Source organism: Zalophus californianus, chromosome 8 (genome assembly GCF_009762305.2).
Source record: "Zalophus californianus isolate mZalCal1 chromosome 8, mZalCal1.pri.v2, whole genome shotgun sequence".
Classification (NCBI taxonomy): Eukaryota; Metazoa; Chordata; class Mammalia; order Carnivora; family Otariidae; genus Zalophus; species Zalophus californianus.
In genome coordinates, this window is record NC_045602.1 from 89364645 (window position 1) to 89388559 (window position 23915).

The 23915-nt window shown below is 43.0% G+C and overlaps 1 protein-coding gene across 2 annotated transcripts in view; it reads left to right on the plus strand.

The window, feature by feature from the left end:
• The first annotated feature begins 47 nt into the window (after positions 1-47).
• The window catches only part of ABHD12 (abhydrolase domain containing 12, lysophospholipase), a 98515-nt gene continuing 74647 nt past the window's right edge, over positions 48-23915 (plus strand). Inside the window, exon 1 of one of the 2 annotated variants that reach the window (XM_027622805.2) lies at positions 48-136. In XM_027622805.2, coding sequence (XP_027478606.1) covers positions 99-136 — 38 coding nt within the window. In that variant the 5' untranslated portion in view covers positions 48-98. Of the gene's footprint in view, positions 407-23915 lie in introns of both variants that reach the window. The other variant, XM_027622803.2, reaches the window with a different exon arrangement.

The window sequence follows — 23915 nt, forward strand, 5'->3', positions numbered from 1 at the left end:
GGGCGGGGCCGGTGGGAGCACGGCGCTGATTGGCTGGCGCTGCCGACCTGGTCCCCGGCGCCGGTCCGTAGAGCCGGGCGGCGAGGCCTGGCGCTGGAATGCGAGTGGCTGCGGGCTCCCGGCGGCAGCGGCTCCTGTGAGTAGCGGCTACTGCAGCGCGGGCGGGCGGGTGAGGTCAGCGGACGCCGTCGGCGGCTGGCCGTCTCGGCCGCGGGATGAGGAAGCGGACCGAGCCCGTCGCCTTGGAGCATGAGCGCTGCGCCGCTTCGGGCTCGTCCTCCTCCGGCTCGGCTGCCGAGGCGCTGGACGCCGACTGCCGCCTGAAGCAGAACCTGCGCCTGGCGGGCAAGGGGCCGGCAGAGCCGCGCTGCGCCGCGGACGCGGGCATGAAGCGGGCACTGGGCAGGTGAGGCACGGCGCAGGAGCGGGGCCCCCTACCTGGCCCGCACGCAGCCCTTAAGCCCCCCGCCCCTCCATAAGTTTCTTGCCTGCAGGAGCGCCCCATGTCTACCCTCCATCCTTCGGTGTCCTCTTCCAATTCTCCTCCATCCCTTTCCCTCGCTTGGCCCGCAGATGCGGCCCGTGGGCATCCTTTCCAGATATCTGCCTGCGGGGTCGCCCCCGACTGTCCCCTTCCCTCCCCTGGTGTTCTTTTCTGGCCCTCCGCGGAGCCCAGCCCCGTGCCCCTACCATTCCCAGGTGAGCCAGTGGGACCTGGTCCGCGACGGGCTGGACCAGCGTTTCTCCCAGGGGCTGGGAGCGGCGGGCAATCACGACCCTGCGTGGGAGAGTAGAGGGCGTGGGGGGCGTCTCATGTGAGGCTCCTGGACCTCCCGCATATAAGAGGTGGGACGCGGAAGGGGCCTGCTCCCGAGCCAGAGAGCGTTGGGATTCTTCGCCTCAGATCTGCATAGAACCCCAAACTGAGCGCCCCTCTTGCTGGGCTGGCGTGTGCGGAAGCTTACCTTTTTCCCGGTTTCTCACTTTGGTAATTTTTCTCGGGTTAACTAGTTGTCAGAAGTGGCATTCTCTGCTCAGAACTGCTGGACCTTTGGGGCAAGGTTAAATGGTGTGCTGTGGGCAGGGATACACCGCATCGTCAGCTGTTGGAGGGAAACCTGTCGTTGATTGTGCAGATGGCTAGTGGTGCTTGAAATTGACTACACGAGTTGTCTCCTTAGGAATCTCTGTAGAGGCAGGAAGTCTTTTGCGTTCTCCCTCTTGAGTAGGAGATGAATGCATCCAGGTAAAGCTGATTTCAGAATTAAGTTAGTGTATTTCACAGGGACAAATCTCTCCCTCTATGCTAGCTTCGTAATTAAACTGGCTCTTCATAGAACGTATCATTCATGACAATTTTGAAGTCTGGATGTTTCACGGTTTTGAACAAGTTAGTACGTAATATTCTCAGGTGCTGTTGCAGAGTCATTTCTTTTGGGGTCAACTGGAATGCCCTTAATTGATACTGGCCACTTCAGTGTCAAGTATTTATCAAAATAGTCTCTAAAAATATCAGTTTCATTGCCTAAAAGATCATGAAATTGAAAATATGAATATTTGGATAAATAAAAATATAAGTATTTGGATAAATAGAAATATTCAGATAGACACTTCAACATTTCAACTTCATTGCTTAAAAGGTTGTGAATTTAAACCATAGTCTCCTCTAAGTCAATGGTTCACATTCTTGCCAGAAGGTCAGGGACTGACAGTATTTTTTTTTTTTTTTGTACAAAGTTATCTAGTAACTGGTCGATATCTTTTGTGAAACTAATTTGTTCTCTTTTTTTGTGCAAAGGTTTATCTTCATTACAAACTTATGAATAGCTTTAGTGTACTTTTGTTAACCGGTTTGGCATTATACCTAGATAAGTTTGGGAATTCTTCCTTTGAAGAAATGAAATTGTTAGGCACCATAGTGTTTGGGGAAACAGTGCTGACCTGGCACCTTCCTCGAAAGATGTACTGTATTAAAAGGATATGCTTATTTTCATTTTTGTATTGGGACAAAGACATTCAAGAGGTGCTCATATCCTTTGGAGGAATGAAAGACTGTTAGGGAATAAAAAGAAAAGCAGAGGGCAGGAAAGCCAAATTTGTGTGTTATCCTGTGGCTTCCTTCCCTATTTCTTGGAATGTTCTCCTGGACATTCTTCTGCTTTGTTTTCTTCTTCACCTAGATCTCTGCCCAACTATCACGTCCTCAGAGAGGCCCTCCCAGTCCAGCCCATCCAAAATAGACTTCTTGCCACTCCCAACGCCCTTATTCTGTTTGCTTTTTTTCATCACACTTATCTCTTTTGACCTTGCAATTGTCTGTGTACTTAACTTGCTTTATTGGTTATCTCCTCCCCTATAAGAATGGAATCCCCATGAGAGCAGCAGCGTTGGTTCCTCCACTTTTCTGGTCTCCAGTGCATGGCCATAGCAGGTGGCGGAAAATACTTACTGAATTAGTATCTGTAGTGTAAATTCCTGGGCCAAGGAGTGTGTGTTTATAATTTTGAAAGGTGAGTCCAAAGTGCCCTCCAGTGTACTGACGGGTACTGGGTACTTTCCCCAGCAGAGTCAGTTGCCACCCTTCCCCCCAATACTGAAGGTTACCAAGTATTTTGATCTTTTTTCTATTTGATGAAAATGACGTCTGATTTGTAGCTTTAATTTGCATTTCTAAGTGTTAGGCGGCAATTTTTGTGTGTTTTTATAAGCCTGTTGTGTACCTTGGGTCTCTCATTACCTGCCTTTGTTGGGTTCTATTGTGCACATTTTCAAATAGACAAAAATAAGGAAGACAATATAATGAACCTTGATGTATCAATCACATCTTAAACAGTTTGCCATGTGTTGCCAATCTTGAACCACTTGTCCCTCCTGCCTCTGTTTCTTCGTAGGGGGTGGGACTAGAATATTTTAAAACAAATGATTTTATTCATAACTACTTGGGAACTAGAACAAATAGGGACTTTTGAAAATATATATAACCTCATTTACTCTATTTATCAAAAATTTTTTAAATATTTTATTTATTTATTTGAGAGAGAGAATGGGAGAGAGAGAGCATGAGAGGCGCGAGGGTCAGAGGGAGAAGCAGACTCCCCACCGAGCAGGGAGCCCGATGCGGGACTCGATCTCGGGACTCCAGGATCATGACCTGAGCTGAAGGCGGTCGCCTAACCAACTGAGCCACCCAGGTGCCCCCAAAATTTTTTATATTTATCAAATTTAACAATTTATTGCCTATTACTAATTTAATATCCAATCTACATACACATTTCTCCAGTTGTCTCAGAAATGTCTTTTAAAATGTGGTTTGTTTAAAAATCCTGTACATTTCTTAAGTTTATTCCTGGTTATTTGATCTTTTTTGTTGTTGCGTAGGACCCCTTCTTATATTACATATTTTTATCATTGTACTTATTTTTTTTTAAGATTTTATTTCTTTATTAGAGAGAGAGAGCGCACAAGTAGGGAGTGCAGCAGGCAGAGGGAGAAGCAGGCTCCCCGCTGAGCAAGGAGCCCAACCTTAGGCTCCATCCCAGGACCCTGGAATCATGACCTGAGCTGGAGGCAGACGCTTAGCTGACTGAGCCACCCAGGCGCCCCAGTACTTATTAATTTTGTAAGCAGCAACTTATGTAATTGTATTGTTTTTAGTAGTTTTTGCCGTTGGTTCTCTAGGATTTTCAGGTATAACATCATATCAGTTACAAATAATAAGAATATCATTCCATGTTTTGTACTTTTTGTCTTGTTTCTCTTTTTTAGTTGCATTGTATTTTCAGAACAAGATTAAATACTTGGAATGATAGTGGGTACCTTATTTTGTTCCTTACTTTACTGAGAATGCTTTTAGTGTTTTTGCCACACTGGTTATTTTACTAAGGTGTGCGTTGTTGCTATTTGTTTTTTTAATCAAAAATGGTTGTTGAATCTTATGAAATGCCATTTTAGCATCTGTGAAATTATCACATAGATGTTCTTCCTTGACCTGTTAGCATGAATTATAGTAACAGGAGCGCCTGGGTGGCTCAGTCGTTAAGCGTCTGCCTTTGGCTCAGGTCATGATCCCAGGGTCCTGGGATTGAGCCCTGCATCTGGCTCCCTGCTCCGCGGGAAGCCTGCTTCTCCCTCTCCCACTCCTCCTGCTTGTGTTCCCTCTCTCACTGTGTCTCTTTCTGTCAAATAAAGAAATAAAATATTAAAAAATATGTGGATTATAGTAACAGCTTTTATGTTATTGAATCATCTTATTACTGAATCATCAGTGAAAACTCTGTTAATGTGTAGCCAGATTCTATTAATATTTTACTTAGTCATTTTACATTGTTATTTGTGAAACTAGTTTGTAATTTTTTTTTTAAAGATTTTATTTGTTTATTTGACAAGAGATAGCACAAGTAGGCAGAGTGGCAGGCAGAGGGAGAGGGAGAAGGAGGCTCTCCGCTGAGCAGGGAGCCGGACGTGGGGCTCGATTCCAGGACCCTGGGGTAATGACCTGAGCCGAAGGCAGCCACTTAACTGACTGAGCCACCCAGGCGCCCCTGTAATTTTGTATTTTTAATGTAATCTTTATCAAGTTGTTTTAATGCTTTCCTTAGCTTTATTAAAAGCTTTCTCCGCTTTAGCCTATTTAAATACTTTTGAAATGATCTGTTTCTTTAAATTTGATGGAATTCCCCTGTAAAACTACCTAAGCCGGGTGCTTTTTTTTAGATTTGCTGTCTCTTTCTGGGTTTAGTGTTGGTGATTTATACATTCATAGAAAATCATCTGTTTTATCCAGCTTTTGCCTCTGTATCTGGGACTGTTATCCCTGTCCTGTTCCCTAATTTTGTGTGCTTACATTTTTTTCCTTTTCTCCCCTTTAATTATTTAGACTAGCTAATGGTATATCTCATACACAGATATACACTGAAGTATTTTTTCTTTGAAAAAAATCTTTTTTTTTCCCCCAAATAAAAATTTTTTTTGTTAATTCTGGGAGACCAGGATATTGCTGAAGGTTCTGGAGAAGTAGAGAGAACATCTTCCATCTGAAAGGAGCTACTGAACCTCTCCTGTTGCTGCCCGTGGCAGGAATGTGGCACTAGGGTGGCCAGATCATCCGGTCTCTCGAGAAGAGTAGCTGGGTGTGTGTGTGTGTTTGTGTGAACTCAAACTTTGTAAACGTTGCAACTAATTCAGATAAAAACAATAACTTTGGAGTAAGACAGAACAAAACATTTTTTGTTTTTTAAAATTTCTGGATTGGTCGTTTTTAAAGGTAAATGTTTAACTCATGTGTTGACCCTGAACTCCCTGAGAGGAGGGACTAGATATTACTTTTTACAGTATCTGGTAATTTTTGGCAAACAAGGGATTTGCGGGCATTTCCTGTTTTTTTCAGTAACCCTGGAGTTCTTGGGAATATGCCTTAATGGCATAAGTGGTCTAATTTGGACTCTAGGAAGGCGGTAATGAGATGCATGGGTCTTTGTGTTTTAGTGAAGTAGTCTTTATCCTTCCACTCCTAGCTCATAGGTGGATCTGCCGGTGACTGAGACCAGTGGGCTGCATGGGAGGTTTCAGAGCCGGTGATCCTCAAGTGTAAATACAGGGGAACTGAGGCATCATCCTTGGTTCTTCCTTGACCCAAAGCAAGGAAATTCATCCAGGTGCTAATGGCTTTACTATAATCCAGAAAGGCAGGTGGCTGAGGTTAACACCAGTCTCCTTCAACATCAGTCTTCTTGAGCTTACCCTAGGAGCTGCTTTGCATGCTATCTCTTTGTCCTTTCTTTATATACTGAGAAGGTGAGAGTGTGTTCTGAGCTAGCTTTTGTAGTTAAAGTTGGCTTTTTTTCCATCCCCCTTCTCCTTCCACTCCCTGAGAGTACATTCTGTGCCTGGACTTTGACAAGCAAGAGAGCAGGCTTTGTTTATGGTGCCTCAGCTGAGGCCCCCAGCTAAGTTCATCTCTTCCCAATTGCGATTTATCTTATCAAGGCCACACTCCAGCCCTGGACCCAGGACCCTGAGACTTGGTGCTTCTCTGGTGTCTCCCTCTTTGGTGGGACTTTGTGCCCTGTATCTCTGCTTCCTTTTCAGTTCCTTTTTAGCCAGTGCATACTCTCCCTTCTCCAGGGAGTGTCTGTCTTGTATGGTAACTGGGCAGACATTGCTTCTCTGTGGGAGATATTTTTGAGTAGCTCAAAGGCTCCTGAGGACATTATCATGGAGGTAGCCTTCGAAAGAGGAATAGAAGATGGGTCATCTTGCCAGGGTTATGCTGACAGCAGTGGAGACAGGCTGCCTTTCCAGACTCATTATCCTCCTCCTCCTCCTCCTACTTCTAGGGCGCTTTTCTTTACAAAATGAAGTCTACAGGAAAAATTTTTACTGTAATATGATCTTGAAAACTGACAGATTAAGTCAGTGCTCTTCTCCCAGAGATGATGCCACAGAACTTGGGTGTAGGTGGGTTTGTGCTTTGACAGAGGGCTCTTTCAGCACAGGGAGTGGGTAAGTCATTTGTCTTGTCCTGAACTGAAGGCCACGTTGGGAAGGGTCAGTTAGGAGAGGGGATGCTGACACAGGGAAGAACAGTAGCAGAAAACTTTGCCTGAGATATCCATTTAGCCAACTGACCATTATTTGGGCGTGGTCCTCATTGTAGTATCATTTGATATCTTAGAGGATATCACTGTCATAGATAATGGAGCTCCATGCCAGTGTTTTCAGGTTCTGTGGGTTGGGGAGACTTGCTCAACTTTTTGAGTCTGTTTCTCCCTCTGTGATGTGGGAATAGAAATACCTTCCCTGTAGGATCGGGATGAAGCTCGGATGTACAGAAGAGCTGGGTGCACGGTGAGCACCCAATTAGTAGCACCTTCTACTTTGGTCATCCCCAGGGTTATTACTATTAGTTGGGAGTACTGAGAAAGCTCTGTTAACTTAGGTCAAGAGGAATTTACCCTCTTCTTCTCTGCCCCCAAACTATTCCAGCATGTCTTCTCAGCCAGTTGTGCCTGTAGTTATGATCATGATCTGTGAACTTATCTGTGGGTATTATAACATTTGTAACAGTACTGTTTGGTTATTCAACATTTTTTTTCACCAGTTCACTTAGCAGAGTTTGAGTACCTGTTATATAGAGTAACTTTTCTCAGTGCTGAGGCCGCAGCAATGGATGCAGGTCACATCTTGTGGACTTTACGTTCTGGTAGGGGAGGCAGATAACAAGTGAGAACCAAGCCGCGTCAGGTGTTTGGGGCGCTGAGGAGAACAGTAGGCCAGTAAGGAGCACCTGTGATGTGTGCATGGTTTAGGTGTCAGGAGGCCTTTCTGATAGAGGACATTTGAATGGAAGCCACTGGCCTCTTTAGAGTGGAGAAATGCCTTGATGTGATGTCATTACCATGTCACTCTGCTGTGACAAGGACAGACTGGAGGGCCAGAGGGAGCAGGAGGACCAGTTAGGAGTCACCCAGGCAACAGATTACGGGGGCTTGGGCTGGCGGTAGCTGTGGAGGGGAGAAGTGCTGCGTTCTGGATCTGTTTTGAAGGAGATGTCAACAGATTTGGAGGTAGATTAGTGTGCGAGCAAGGACAGTCAGAGATGCTTCACCAGTTTTCTTTTGAGCAGCTGGAGGCAAGGAGCTGCCGTGTGCTGAGATGGGCCAGTTGTGGGAAGAGCAAGTGCTCTGGGGGGTGATGAGTTTGGTTTGGGGGCATATTGAAGTGCCTCCTCTTGCTGATGCAGTAGGTAGGAGGAGCTGGAGTTCAGGGGAGTTAGGTTGACTTCTGACCGTTAGCCTGCAGAAAGTATTTAGAGTCATGATGGGGGTCTGAGGGCTGGGCCCCGGGTCCTCAGTGGTTAGGGACTGGGAGAGGAGGAGACCTGGAGGAAGCAAGGGAATAGATTAGGAAGAGCGCTAGGAGGAAAGGGTCAAGGCAGCTGGGTGGAGAAGCCTGTTGCAGAGAAAGTGTGATCGGCTGTTGGATTTGGTGACATGGAGATGAGTGGTTGACAAGAGTGGGTTAGTGGAATGCTGGGGGTAAGAGCCTGACAGAGTGGCTCAAGGGAGAGGTGGAGAGAAGAAATGCAGATAATTTTTTAAGGAGTTTTACCATAAAAGGGAATAAAGATAAGGGGGATCCCTGGGGTGGGAGGAGGCTTCTGACCAGTGCTGTTGTTAGAGCTCATTGCTGTGCTCAGTGGGATGGTCCAGTAGGCATAGATTGGCCTCCAGCACCCCAAGGCTAAGTGGAGGGTGCCCACACATGAAGACAGGCCAAGGGGGCCACGAAGGTACAGGGAGGTGGTTAGATTTGTGGGGGGAGCATTGGAAGTTGTCTTCTTCATGCTTCTACTTTCTCTGTGAAATAAGAGCACGGTCCCCTGAGGAAGGGGTGGTGGTAGAGGCGCTGCAGTCTTTCCCTTCCACTTCTCCACCTGGACAGTCCTAGTTCTTTGTCCGTGACCTAAACAGACTGTTCCACCATACTGCTAAACATTAATGTGAACAGTCATGCTACCTAGCAGGGACTCTTCTTTCTTTCTCTCTGACATGTAATGTTTCAGAAATGGCTCCCATGAGAAGTCATTTCAGCTGTGAGCTTGTGTCTGAGAAGCCACACGTGTTTCTGCACAGTCGAATGCTGCTTGGTTCTGGGGGCCTGAGTGGGAGGGCAGTGGCTCCACAAGGTTCCTGCACACATCCTCATGATGAGGGGGCTATAGCTGGGTTGGGGGTGGAGGTAGGAAAAGGAACAACATGAACTGAGGTCAAGATAGAGTGATTATGTGGGACCCAGGCAGAATCCTTAGCTCTCAGGTTTTGCTAATACACAAAGAACTGTTTCTAAATAGAATTTGTCTTGAGATGGTACTTGTGGACTTGAGTTGTCTTGATATCTGTGCTCTGTTCACCAGGTATGGAAGTGTCCTAAAAGGTAAAAAGAGGGGAGGGTCGATGAGTGTCATTGTGAGTAGTTTCAGAAGAGTAAGACTCCTCATTTTGCAAAGATGAAGGCAAAGAAGGGGTGTCACTGAAGGAATACAAGTGGATCTCTGGAATGCTAGACTCTTGGATCTGTTCTTAAAGCTTGAAAGAAGTTGCCCTGAGCTTTAGGGTAAGAAAAGAAAGTTCAAGTTGTTTTCAGTTCTTACAGACTTGTGGAATCTCGATGCAAGGTTTAGATATATGGACTGAACTATTCATAATGGGAAGGAGGAATGTTCAGGGTTGGAGCAGGTCATTTTGATGCAGTCGCAGTTCCGGTGGTTCAGGTCCCTGAGAGACATATATGGCTTTTAACTATTTTCTTGTACAACAGAGACTTCCCACCCTTTCTTCTTTCATCCTTGACTTGTGCCATTCCTGGCCCTGGAAGACCATTTCACCGCTACCTGAAAAAGGCCATGTCAGTGGTGAGTGCCCATAGGTTGTTTTACTCAGCACATAGTTATAATACTTGGGTTTTTGGTCAGATGCATGCTAGGCACTGGGAACATAAAGATGGAAGGAAACAGTACCTGTTCTCAGGGAGTTTGTTGTCTGTCAGTTTTTATTCATGGCAGCCATCAGCTCTTACACTCAAATATTTTAATGATATCTATAGTAAAGACAAAATACAGGCATGGCTGGAGATGGTTAGTCTGATCTCACTTTTGTCTTTCGTTGTTCTGACATTTTTTTGTGCCGATTTATCTGCAGAGAATCTCATCTTTTAGGCTCTCACTATTTAAAAAAAATTTTATTGTTATGTTAATCATACATTACACCATTAGTTTTTGATGTAGTGTTCCATGATTCATTGTTTGTGCATGACACCCAGTGCTCCATTCAGAACGTGCCCTCTTTAATACCCATCACCACGCTAACCCATCCTCCCACCCCATCCCCTCTAGAACCCTCAGTTTGTTTTTCAGAGTCCACCGTCTCTCATGGTTCGTCTCCCCCTCCAATTTCGCCCCTTCATTCTTCCCCTCTTGCTATCTTCTTTTTTTTTTTTAACATATATTGTATTATTTGTTTCAGAGGTACAGATCTGTGATTCAACAGTCTTGCACAATTCACAGTGCTCACCATAGCACATACTGTCCCCAGTGTCTATCACCCAACCACCCCATCCCTCCCACCCCCCACCACTCCAGCAACCCTCAGTTTGTTTCCTGAGATTAAGAATTCCTCATATCAGTGAGGTCATATGATACATGTCTTTCTCTGATTGACTTATTTCGCTCAGCATAACACCCTCCAGTTCCATCCACGTCGTTGCAAATGGCAACATCTCAGTCCTTTTGATGACTGCATAATATTCCATGTGTGTGTGTGTGTGTGTGTGTGTGTGTGTGTGTGTGTGTGTGTGTGTGTGTGTGTGTGTGTATCACTTCTTTTTTATCCGTTCATCTGTCAGTGGACATCTTGACTCTTTCCACAGTTTGGCTATTGTGGACATTGCTGCTATAAACATCAGGGTACACGTACCCCTTCGGATCCTTACATTTTTATCTTTGTGGTAAATACCCAGTAGTGCAATTGCTGGGTCATACGGTAGCTCTATTTTCAACTTTTTGAGGAGCCTCCATACTGTTTTCCAGAGTGGCTGCACCAGCTTGCATTCCCACCAGCAGTGTAGGAGGGTTCCCCTTTCTCCGCATCCCCACCAACATCTGTCGTTTCCGGACTTGTTAATTTTAGCCATTCTGACTGGTGTGAGGTGGTATCTCATTGAGGTTTTGATTTGGATTTCCCTGATGCCGAGTGATGTTGAGCACTTTTTCATGTGTCTGTTGGCCATTTGGATGTCTTCTTTGGAAAAATGTCTGTTCATGTCTTCTGCCCATTTCTTGATTGGATCATTTGTTCTTTGGGTGTTGAGTTAAGTTCTTGATAGATTTTGGATACTAGCCCTTTATCTGATATGTCATTTGCAAATATCTTCTCCCATTCTGTCGGTTGTCTTTTGGTTTGGTTGACTGTTTCTTTTGCTGTGCAAAACTTTATCTTGATGAGGTCCCAATAGTTCATTTGTGCCCTTCCTTCCCTTGCAGTTGGCGATGTTTCTAGGAAGAAGTGGCTGCGGGTGAGGTCGAAGACATTGCTGCCTGTGTTCTCCTTTAGCATCTTGATGGACTCCCGTCTCACATTTAGGTCTTTCAACCATTTGGAGTCTATTTTTGTGTGTGGTGTAAGGAAATGGTCCAGTTTCATTCTTCTGCATGTGGCTGTCCAATTTTCCCAACACCATTTGTTGAAGAGACTGTCTTTTTTCTATTGGACATTCTTTCCTACTTTGTCAAAGATTAGTTGACCACAGAGTTGAGGGTCCATTTCTGGGCTCTCGATTCTGTTCCACTGATCTATGTATCTGTTTTTGTGCCAGGACCATACTGTCTTGATGATGACAGCTTTGTAATAGAGTTGGAAGTCCGGAATTGTGATGCCGCCAGCTTTGCTTTTCTTTTTCAACATTCCTCTGGCTATTCAGGGTCTTTTCTGGTTCCATACAAATTTTAGGATGATTTGTTCCATTTCTTTGAAAAAAGTTGATGGTATTTTGATGGAGATTGCATTGAATGTGTAGATTGCTCTAGGTGGCATTGACATCTTCACAATATTTCTTCTTCCAATCCATGAGCATGGAACGTTTTTCCATTTCTTTGTGTCTTTCTCAATTTCTTTCATGAGTATTTTATAGTTTTCTGAGTACAGATCCTTTGCCTCTTTGGTTAGATTTATTCCTAGGTATTTTATGGTTTTGGGTGCAATTGTAAATGGGATCGACTCCTTAACTTCTCTTTCTCTGGTCTTGTTGTTGGTGTATAGGAATGCCACTGATTTCTGTGCATTGATTTTATATCCTGCCACTTTACTGAATTCCTGTATAAGTTCTAGCAATTTTGGGGTGGGGTCTTTTGGGTTTTCCACATAAAGTATCATATCATCTGCAAAGAGTGAGAGTTTGACTTCCTCTTTGCCGATTTGGATGCCTTTGATTTCTTTTTGTTGTCTGATGGCTGTGGCTAGGAATTCTAATACTATGTTGAATAGCAGTGGTGATAGTGGACATCCCTGCCGCGTTCCTGACCTTAGGGGGAAAGCTCTCAGTTTTTCCCCATTGAGAATGATATTCGTTGTGGGTTTTTCATAGATGACTTTTATGATATTGAGGTATGTACCCTCTATCCCTATACTCTGAAGAGTTTTGATCAAGAAAGGATGCTGTACTTTGTCAAATGCTTTTTCTGCATCTACTGAGAGGATCATATGATTCTTGTTCTTTCTTTTATTAATGTGTTGTATCACACTGATTGATTTGCAGATGTTGAACCAACCTTGCAGCCCAGGGATAAATCCCACTTGGTCGTGGTGAATAATCCTTTTAATGTACTGTTGGATCCTATTGGCTATTATTTTGGTGAGAATTTTTTTTTGTTAAAGATTTTATTTATTTATTTGACAGAGAGAGACACAGCGAGAGAGGGAACACAAGCAGGGGGAGTGGGAGAGGGAGAAGCAGGCTTCCCACTGAGCAGGGAGCCCGATGCGAGGCTCAATCCCAGGACCCTGGGATCATGACCTGAGCCGAAGGCAGACGCCCAATGACTGAGCCACCCAGGCGCCCCCTTGGTGAGAATTTTTGCATCCATGTTCATCAAGGATATTGGTCTGTAATACTCCTTTTTGATGGGGTCTTTGTCTGGTTTTGGGATCAAGATAATGGTGGTTAGGCTCTCACTTCTTTGACAGGATGTAGTGCATCCTATCAGTGCATCCCTGGCTTACCAGGGTTTCTGTAGATAGAAGAAAAGAAATTCTCACAGTGTGGGGACACAGCACACTTCAACAAGGCATATCATGGCCAGAACCTATGGGAAGGAATATAAGACTGGACATTTGATATTTGGCTTAGGGTTCTAGAAGGAAGGGACTGCTACGCCAGTGTAGGCTGACTGGGAGCCTGCCATTACAGCCCCACGGCCTCAAGGGAAAGCATAAGGGAGATTCTGCAGGCACCAAGGCAAGGATCTACAGGGATGGTGATCACCATGGTGAAAGGCAGCCCTCAAGGAACCCTCTCTCTTCCTCTGTTCCTCTCTCATTTAAATTTTTTTTTCTGATTACAAAAGGAATAAAGATTTCTCAATAAAAAATTTTTTTTAAAGATTTTATTTATTTGACAGAGAGAGAGACAGCGAGAGAGGGAACACAAGGAGGGGGGTGGGAGAGGGAGAAGCAGGCTTCCTGCTGAGCAGATAGCCCGACGTGGGGCTCGATCCCAGGACCCTGAGATCATGATTTGAGCCGAAGGCAGACGCCTAACACCTGAGCCACCCAGGCGCCCCCTTAATAAAAATTTAAAACAGAGAAGATAATGGGAAAGTGGAATTTCCCTGGTTAATTACTGTTAACATTGTGGTATATATCAAAATTATTGCTTGCATGTTTGTTCTTTCATTCATCTAACAAATACTTGTTGAGGCCTACTGTGTGCAAGAGGATGTGGACAAAATGTTGCACAGGAGCCAGACAGGTCCCAGCCTGTTTTACAGAGCTTACATTGTCATGAAGGAGAAAGGCAGCAAAAAAGGTAGCATTTACATATACAGTAAAATTTCAAGGGGTGCAAAATGGTATAAAGAAAAATAAAGCAAGGTAGTGTTAAACATAAGACAACAGGCCCCAAGTGGAGTCCCTTAGGCTAAGCCCTACTTTGCCAAACCAAGACCTAACTTAATTACAGCTTCAGCTCTCCCAGAAATGGAATCTTAAACCACTCGTTCAGGAATTGCCTGACCAACAAGCGAGGTAATCTGCCTGACAGACAGACCCCTGCCATCCCCTAAAGGAAAGTGACCAGGCAATAACCAACCCGCTTTTTTGTCCAGTGTAACTTCCTTGTTCATGCTCACTTCTCTGCTTGTAAAAGCATTCATTTTGTACTGTTCCTCCAAGCTCCTGTCTGCTGGGTGAGGTGTTGCCTGATTCAGGAATTGCTGAATAAAGCCAATGAGAGCTTTAAAATGCACTCAGTTGAATTTTTGTTTTTTTGTAACAGTGGGTAATGCAGTTGCGTGTAAAGCACCTGAAAACAAGCTATACTGTAGTGTAAAACATTTTTGTCTCTGGCAGAAGAATAAGGCCTTTTCACAGCAGGACAATTCTGCCAACATCCTCATGATTTTTTTGTTTTCTTCTCTGGGAACAAAGAGACATTTATGAATTGCTCTTGTGTATTTTATTAAGGCCTTAACTTTTTCAATTCTGTTGAGTGAAATTACCCCAATATTCACTGTGTTCAGATAAGATTTTGAAGATTGTTCTTCAGGTTTCCACCTGTGAACTAAGAAGAATTTAACCAACTGTTAGTCTTGGGGAATGAATCCTGACTTTACTCTTTTGTTCATTCTGAGAGAATATGAGATACTATATATATATTATGCAAACCTTTATATGTTATATATTACATATATATTTTATGTACCAAGTTGCCCCTTGAACAACATGGAGGATTAGGGATACCCAGTCCCATGCAGTCAAAAAACTGTGTATAACTTTTGACTCCACAAAACTTCAACTGCTAATAGCCTACTGTTAACCAGAAGCCTTACTAATAAGCATTGTATTATTGTATTGTATACTGTATTTCTACAGAAAGTCAGCTATATATAAGAAAATGATATGAAGAATCATAAGAAAGAGAAAAGGCAGCAGGGGTGGCTATATTAATATCAACATATATTTCCGAGCAGAGAATATTATGAGAGATAAAGCAAATCATTTCATAATGACAGATCAATTAATCAAGAGGACATAACAACTTTGAACATTTGTATATGTAATTGACAGAGCTTCAAAATCCGTACACCAGAAATAGAACTGTGAAGAAAATAGACACATCCACGATTATAGCCAGAGATTTCAATAACTGATAGAAGTAGGAGGCAGAAAATCAGCAAGGATGTAATAGACTTCAGCAACACTGTCCACCAACTTACCTTGATTGGCAGTCTGTCCAACAGAGGCAGATACATGTTCTCCTCAAGTGCACATCAAAGCAGATAGATTATATTCTAGACCATAAAACAAGTCTCAAGAGCTTTAAAAGAATTTAAGTCATGCAAAGTCTGTTTTGTGACCATAAGGAATTAAATTAGAAATCAGTAAAAACAAGATGTCTGGAAAATCCTGAAACATCTGTGAAGTGAATAACACACTTTTGAATACGCCATGGGTCATGGAAAAAATCCAAGAGGAAATTAGAAAGTAGTCCAAACTGAATGAAAATAAAGACAAGTGTATGCTCCTAAAGCATCCTTGGGGAATTTATAGTACCAAATGCCCTAGGAAGGAAGGTCTTCAGTGACTTCAGTCTCCGTATTAAGAAACTAATAAACAAAAAGTGGGAATTAAACCCAAAGTAAACAGAAAAAGAAACGTATAATAAAGACCGAAACAAATCAAAGAAATCAAAAACGAAAATAATAATGTTAATAGCAGGTTTAATCTGTAATAGGCAAAAACTGGAAATGATCCAGGGTGCCTGGCTGGCTCAGTCAGTGGAGTATGTGACTCTTGATCTTGGGGTTGTAAATTTAAGCCCCATGTTGGGTGGAGAGATTACTTAAAAATAAAACCTTTAAACAAAGAAAACTGGAAACAGTCCAATACCCATCAGCAAGTGTGTGTAAAAGCGAATTGCATAGCCCCACAGTAGAATATTACTCAGCAATCAAAAGGAATGAACTGGGACCACAAAGGATATTTAGGGCAGTGAAATGACTGCAGTATACTGTAGCAGTAGATACATGTCATTATATATTTGGCAGAACTTTTAGAATGCACAACACCAAGAGTGAACCTAAAGTAAATGGGTTTTAGGTGGTAAAGATGTGTCAATATTGCCTCATCAGTTGTAACAAATGTACCACTCTGGTGCTGGGTGTTGATTGTAGGGGTGCATGTGTGTGGGGCGGAGGTCTATGATAAATCTCTGTGTACCTTCTGCTCAGTTTTGCTGTGAACCTAAAACTCTAAAAAATAAGTTTTTTTTTTTTTTTAAGAATGATACAGGCAATAATGAACAAACAAATGAATCTCGAAGTAATTATGCTGAGCGAAAGAAGGCAGTCAAAAGATATCCGTTTATATGAAATTATCCTGTAGTTGCAGACCGTGGATCTATGACTGTTTGGGGTGGGGAGCGGGGACCAGAGAGGGGCAGGAGGGAAGAATTAAAAGGAGCAAGGTGAATTTTGGGGGTGATGGGTATGTTCACTATCTTGATTGTGGTGATGGTTTCAAAAGTGTTTACATGTGTTAAAACTGACAAAATTATACACTTTAAATATTTGCAATTCATATCAGTTGTATTTCAGAGTTGTTTAAAAAAACAAAACAAGGGGTGCCTGGGTGGCTCAGTCCTTAAGCGTCTGCCTTTGGCTCAGGTCATGATCCCAGGGTCCTGGAATCGAGCCTCGCATCAGGCTCCCTGCTCTTCGGGAAACCTGCTTCTCCCTCTCCCACTCCCCCTGCTTGTGTTCCCTCTCTTGCTGTCTCTCTCTCTGTCAAATAAATAAATAAAATCTTTAAAAGCAAAACAAGACACAAATGTTATAGAACTTTTACATGAGCATTTTGAAAGAAAATTTTTTTCCCCAGCTTTCATTCTCACCTGTGTACTTGCCGCCACCTGGAACTTCTATGAGTTTGGCTGCCACCAGCCTTTGGGATTCTGAGCATAGATGGGTGATCTGAAACCCTAAGGAGAAGACCCAGGGGAACTGTATTTTATTATTTTTCATTCTAAAAATTTTCTGGATATCTGGCAGTATTTAATTCATTCCAAATGAGGATTTAGTTGAATAGGAAGAGTGGCCCAGACTTAGACGCCAAGGACCTGAGCTCATTCCCCAGCTGAGGCCTTACCTTGAGCAAGTTATCTAACAGCTATGAGCTTAGTTTCCACATCTCTATACTGGGAATGTTATCTGTCCTCCCTGCTTCACTGAGTTGTACTAAGATTGCAACAAGATCAGATCAGCATTATACAAATATAAGGTGGCATAATGCTTTTCTCTCTCTCTACTCTCTCTGTCTTCGTTTTTAGTTAATTTAAAAGAAGGTCACAGGAGACACCTATTTTACATGTTGATTTATTTTCCCAGTATTTATGTGTTTCTTTGAGATACTAAATTACCTGTATTGCTAATACATGTTCAGTCCTTGTATTTTTGCTTTGCATTGCCACAGGTTTCAGAACTTTCTTGGATACCTTTTTTTGCTGTGAAAATAGGTTTGGAAAGCAGGTAGTTTCTTGTTCTAGTTGGTAAGGAATGCTTAGTTCTGGTAAACAAATCTGGAGCTAGACAAACAGAATGCTTCTTGAGTGAACAGCTAAATGAAAAGGGAGCTCATTTCCCAAATGAGACAGCCTTTGGAAATATTTTTTATTGTGGAAAAATATACGTTAACAATTTACCATTTGTAAGTGCACAATTACATGGCATTAAACACATTCACAAGGTGTGCAGCCATCACTACTCGCCCACCCCCATCTCCAGAACCTTTTCATCTTCTGGAACCGAAACTCTGTGTGCATTAAATGCTAACTCCCCACTCCCAAACCCAGCCCCTGATGACAGCTGTTAAACTTTCTGAATACTCTAGGTTCCTCATAGAAGTGGAATCCTAGAATATTTGTCCTTTTGTGTCTGGCTTATTTCACTTCATATAATGTCTTAAAGGTTCCTCCATGTTGTGACATATGTCATAATTACCTTCCTTTTAAGGCTGAATAATATTCCATTGTGTGTATATACCACATTTTCTTTGAGACAATTTTATTTTTATTAGTGATGAGGAAATTTTTAAAAAAATTCTATGCTTGCACTGTTGATAAGATAGAAAAGCAATGTATTAAAAAAAAGAAAAGCAGTGTATTGATTTTTGTCAAAATATACCTTCCTACTATTTGTGCATTAGCTCTTATCACCATAAAAAATCCAGGACTTGTGCTGTTCTGACCTGGGCCAGGTAGAGCAAAACCCCATATAAGATGCTAAAAAGATATCATTACACTGGCCCCCTTTAGGAATGAGGCCAGAAGTTTATCTTCTTGCCTGTAACCAATACTGCTTCCATAAATGAAAGAGAGGATACAGGAATAAGAGCCCTGAAGTGGGATCCGGGGGTTTCTGGAATTGGTTTTGTCCTGAAACCACATCCTTCTTGGACCAAAGTAGACAGAAAACAGGACCAATAGGTGTAAAGAGGAAGGCAGGAAAGAGGGAGGAAGCCCATGGTGCCCTTCCTGAGGAGCAGGAGTTCCCAGTACTGGCTTGGGGTCCATGGTAGTTTTGAACTAAGTTTTTGCTGTGTGGAAGGGGAAATGAAAAATAAGGATAGTGTAGAGAGTATCTCATAAAGGTAAATTTATATAGTGTTTAAATTCTGAGACAGTGTCCTTTGTATATTTTTTGGTGTTAAAATGTTCTCTTCAGATTAGCTAGTTTTAGAAATCCTTACTTGGTAAAATTAAAAACTTGGCAACACTGTGTCAGTCCTCATTTTGCAGAAAATTTTGCTAGTTCATGACCTACAAAAATGCAGGAATCAGTTTTTCTGTGGCGGGAGTCGGGGAGGGCGGGTTGGGGTTGGTTGAGAGGTGAATTGAGCCTGCTGCTGACTCCAGGCTGTGACTCTGCCTATGAGGGCTGGTCACAGTGAGGCCCTGATATCCAGTGCGTGGCTGCCACCACTTAGGTGCAGCAGGCAGGTATGGGTCCACTGTGCTTAAATGCCTGTGTGGACCCAGTGGCCTGTGTGTAGGAGTGGAGGCTACCACACCAGCTCTTGGTCCGTGGCCCCTCAACAGTAGGAAGGCTGCGTTTGCAGAGCTTTTAAAGCCACGGTCTTCCTGATTAGCCCACATCTCTTGTGTCCCAGACGCCACTGTCTTTCAAAAACAGCATTTGGCAAGTTGGTGTTTGCTGATGATGGGCGAAAGGAAGGTGAAAGAGAGTGTCGAGGCAGAACAGTCCCAAAGAAGTGAAGACAGGAAAAGGGAACAGTCCATAAAAGTAGGCACAAGAAGAATTAGTAAAAATAACATTCAGTACTTTGTACCAGATACCATCCTCTTCAGCACTTTGCATGTATTAACTTATGAAATGTTCACAGCTAACCTCATGAGGTGGGGTGTATTATCCCAGATGAGGAAACTGTCACATGTAGTCTGTAGCTTGCCTGTGGTCTCACGGCCATTGCAGGCATTGCTGGGCAGGCCCAGGGCCTGTGCCCTAGCCACTGTGCTCCTGCCTGTGTTGGGGCTATCTCTTGTACACATGCTATTAGAAGAAGGAAATAGGGTAGTTTGAAAATACTGGGCCAGTGTCTCAGGAGGGAAACCAGGGCTTTACCCAGGGTGCTGTTTTCCTTCTCTGACCACATTAGTGGCCACAGCACAGTGCTAAGGGGCGGGCTTCTGAGGTCACAGGCCTGCCACAGAGCCTTTCCTCAGATTGATGGTGTCCTTTGGGACCTTCTCGGTAGCTTAGCACCTCCCATCTGGTCAGTTTTGGAGTGGCTGGCAGGGTCTGGGTCCCTGCTGCAGAGGCTGTGGGGAAACCAGACCTCCAAGGAAAGCACTGCATGAGGCTCACCTTGTGAGCCCCTTCTGGCTCTCTGATGAGTGATTGTGAATCATGGGGACCTTCCAGTCATCAACATGGGGAACTACAAGCATTGGAGGGTGAATCTGTTCAGGATACCTGTAGTCAATTTAAGTACTGATTTCTGTATTATCAGTGTGTACTCTTTTAATAAAGAGTCTGAAAGCTCAGTCTTCCCAGATAGGAAAATTAAAAGTATGGGGCCGCCTGGGTGGCTCAGTCAGTTAAGTGACCAACTCTTGATTTCAGCTCAGCTCTTGATCTCAGGGTTGTGAGTTTGAGCCCCACAATGGGTTCCATGCCCAGTGTGGGAATTACTTAAAAAAAAAAAGTGGGTGTGGGTGAACAAAGTGGGTGGGGGGGGGGCAGGTTCACTTACATCTAAAAATAGTCCTTTGTTAAGAAGTTTACTTAGGGCTCTTTTAAAGAGCAGGTTTTCTCAGTGCAAATTTGTGAAGTGGCTCACTTTATCTATTTTCTAAGTGCTGTGCACCCGCCTCAGCTGTTTCACCCTGTGGGCACATCTGTTCACCGAGTTTCCAGTCTGGGAAACTTACGGTGACATACAGCCTTACGGTCTGAAGGGAGTAACGTGTGACTCTTCTAGGTAGAAGCATTTCACAGCAGGTTGGGTTCTCCATGCTCTTCTTCCCAAAGCCATTTGTGGAGATGGTGACGTTGTAGAGTGCTGGAGCCTCCTGAAGGTTCCTGAGTGATGAGGGTCCGTGGAAGCACCTGACACCCTGTGCTGGACACAGAGCCAGAGCAAGAAAACCATGTCCATGTGCCACCAGATTTGCTAGGGGTTTGTGGCTGCAACATAATGTGGTCTGTTCCTGCTGATACAGTTGTGAAATCTTTGTTATGATGTAAAAGAAATATATGTAAAATTTTTTAAAATACCAAAGCATCTGCAGTAAGTTCTCTGTGCCCCACCTCTTCTTCCCTGACATGAACGGTTCCTCACAAGACTGTAAGCCCTTCCACCCCCACACCCTGTCACTGCATAGACACCTGTTATTTGTTCTTAACAACTGCATGTCATCCCAGTGTACAGATGCCCTATCCCCTATTATGGAGATAGAAAATCAGTATGCTGTGATCCATAGCTTTTGTATACACAAAACAGCAATTGGTTGTGAAGTATAAGGAAGGAGAAGACAAAAAATATCAACAACAAAAAAAATCCTATAAGGATGCTTAGAAATATGCAAAATCCAGAAGAGGAAAACTTTTAAAACATTCCCAAAGCTCACAAAAGTAGCCTTGAACAAATGTAAGGACATATGTATTCTTGAATAAGAAAGCCTAATCTCTCTAAATCAGATTATTCATTTAACAAGATTTCAAATAAAAATGCCAGCCTGTTTCTCTTGGGTTCTACACAAACTGATTCTGAAGTTCAATGAAAAATGGCATGCAGGAGTGCCAGCAGAGAAAAGAGAGAGTGGTGAGTAGAGACTGGTCCATGTTGCAGAGCTCTGTTTTAGGAGTGTGGCAGTAACTTTGAGTAGCAAGCCAGTGAGACAGGACAGAAATTCCAGAAATAGTCTCAAATACACTTGGGTATTTAGGGTAAAGGTGAGATCATAAATGAGTGGGGTCAAAATTGATTTAGATTTTTAACAAAGGGTTTAGGGATAACTGGTAGCCATTTGGAATAAAATAAATCTGGATCCACATCTTAGACCATACACCAGGATCAAAGTTCAAAAGGATTAAATGTAAAAATGAAAGCAAAAATACTAGAAGAAAACATGAGTGAAATTCTTCATAGTTTTGCAGTGAAGGTCTTTTTAATCAGAAAGTTGAATTTTTTTTTTCTGTTAGTCACCATACAGTACATCATTAGTTTTTGATGTAGTGTTCCAATATTCATTATTTGCATAAAATACCCAGTGCTCATTACAACACGTGCCCTCCTTAATACCCATTACTGGGCTACCCCATCCCCCCTCCCTGAAACCCTCAGATTGTTTCCCAGAGTCCATAGTCTCTCATGGTTTGCCTCCCCGCCCTCCTGGATTTCCCCCCCTTCAGTTTTCCTCCCTTCTCCTATGGTCCTCCCTGCTATTCCTTATGTCCCACACATGAGTGAAACCATATGATAATTGTCTTTCTCTGCCTGACTTATTTCACTTAGTATAATCCCCTCCATTTCCATCCATGTTGATGCAAGTGGTGGGTATTCATCCTTTCTGATGGCTGAGTAATATTCCATTGTATATATGAACCACATCTTCTTTATCTATTCGTCTGTTGAAGGGCATCTCGGCTCCTTCCACAGTTTGGCTATTGTGGACATTGCTGCTATGAACATTGGGGTGCATATGGCCCTTCTTTTCACTACATCTGTGTCTTTGGGGTAAATACCCAGTAGTGCAATTGCTGGGTCATAGGGTAGCTCTATTTTTAACTTCTTGAGGAGCCTCCATGCTGTTTTCCAAAGTGGCTGCACCAACTTGCATTCCCACCAACAGTGTAAGAGGGTTCCTCTTTCTCCACATCCTCACCAACATTTGTTGTTTCCTGTCTTGTTAATTTTAGCCATTCTAACTGGTGTAAGGTGGTATCTCAATGCGGTTTTGATTTGTATTTCCCTGATGGCTGATGATGTTGAACACTTTTTCATGTGTCTGTTAGCCATTTGTATGTCTTCTTTGGAGAGTGTCTATTCATGTCTTCTGCCCATTTTTTGACATGATTATTTGTTTTTTTGGGTGTTGAGTTTGAGAAGTTCTTTATAGATCTTGGATACCAGCTCTTTATCTGAAAGTTGAATTCTAGTAAAAGGTTTTATTTTATTTTATTTTTTTAAAGTAATTTATTTGACAGAGAGACACAGCAAGAGAGGGAACACAAGCAGGGGGAGTGGGAGAGGGAGAAGCAGGCTTCCCGCAGAGCAGGGAGCCTGATGTGGGACTCGATCCCAGGACCCTGGGATCATGACCTGAGCCGAAGGCAGACGCTTAATGACTGAGCCACCCAGGCGCCCCAAGTAAAAGGTTTTAAAAAAGATTTCACTTTATAAACGTGGAAAACATGTGCGTGACATACCTAATGACAAAAGACAAGAACATATTTGCAGCTTACATAGATGAGTTAATTCCCCTAATAAAGAACTTCGAGTTTTTGAAAAGAAAAAGGTCAAAACCAGTGGAAAAATGTGCGAAGGACATGTATAATTCATAGAGAAAAAATTACCATAACCCTTCAGTATGGGAAAGGGTGCTCAGTCACACTCATTCATAATTAGGGAAATCAAATTAAAACTATACCAAGGTGCCATTTCTCACCTATCAGATTGGCAAAAATGCATCTTCATCAACCACTTCATTAGTGAGGCTTTGAGAGAGACAGGGATTTGTGAGAGTTGCCTCTTATAAGTGCATTTACTCTTTGATCTAACCATTTCCATCCTAGGACCATCCTCTGTGTACTTGCACATAAAAATTTTATGTGTACAGAATGACTCATAGTGGCATTGATTGTTGGAAACCACCCGAAAGTTCAGCAGTGGGAGACTGGGTTAATCACCTGTGCTGTATCAACCCAGTGAAAAACTATGGAGCTACACAAAAGCTATGAATTGATACGGAGAAATTGCCTGGATATGTTGTTGAGAGAGAAAAATCAAGGTGTAAAACAGTTTATAATGTGTAGCAGGCCACCTTTTGTATGGAAAAAAAAGGAAGAAATGAGAACATGTATATATATTTGCATAAGGAAACACTGGAAGGAAAAATAAGTAGCTAATAAAAATGATTATCTGGGCACTAGGTGGGACAGGATGCATGGAGACAAGTTGGCAGTGAGACTTTATATTGTTTTATTTCTTTTTAACTATTTACATATATGACCTCAAAAAATTATTGGTGAGCTGAAAGTAAAAATGAGCATGCAGAGTGTAATCTCATATTAGGATGACACTAGCTACTTTACCAAATCAACAGGACATCCAGACACCCATTCCTTGACTCACATTACCTTGGTGAGCTCTGTGCATGTAGCCCTACCTGCTCCCCAGGTGGGATGGGAGTATAGTCCCAGTTGGTTAGCCACCTCCCACCACCAGCTCTACCCTGGAGGAGGGTGCGTGCAAACTTTTGGTGGTCTGCTAGCTGTCTCCACCACAGACCCTAACTTTGAAAGATATAGTCAGTATGGAATCGAGCTTATACAGACATACTACATTAGTACATTGACAGTGGTTGTTTAAAATCATGTGCTATGAGGTGACGTTTATTCTCTTTTT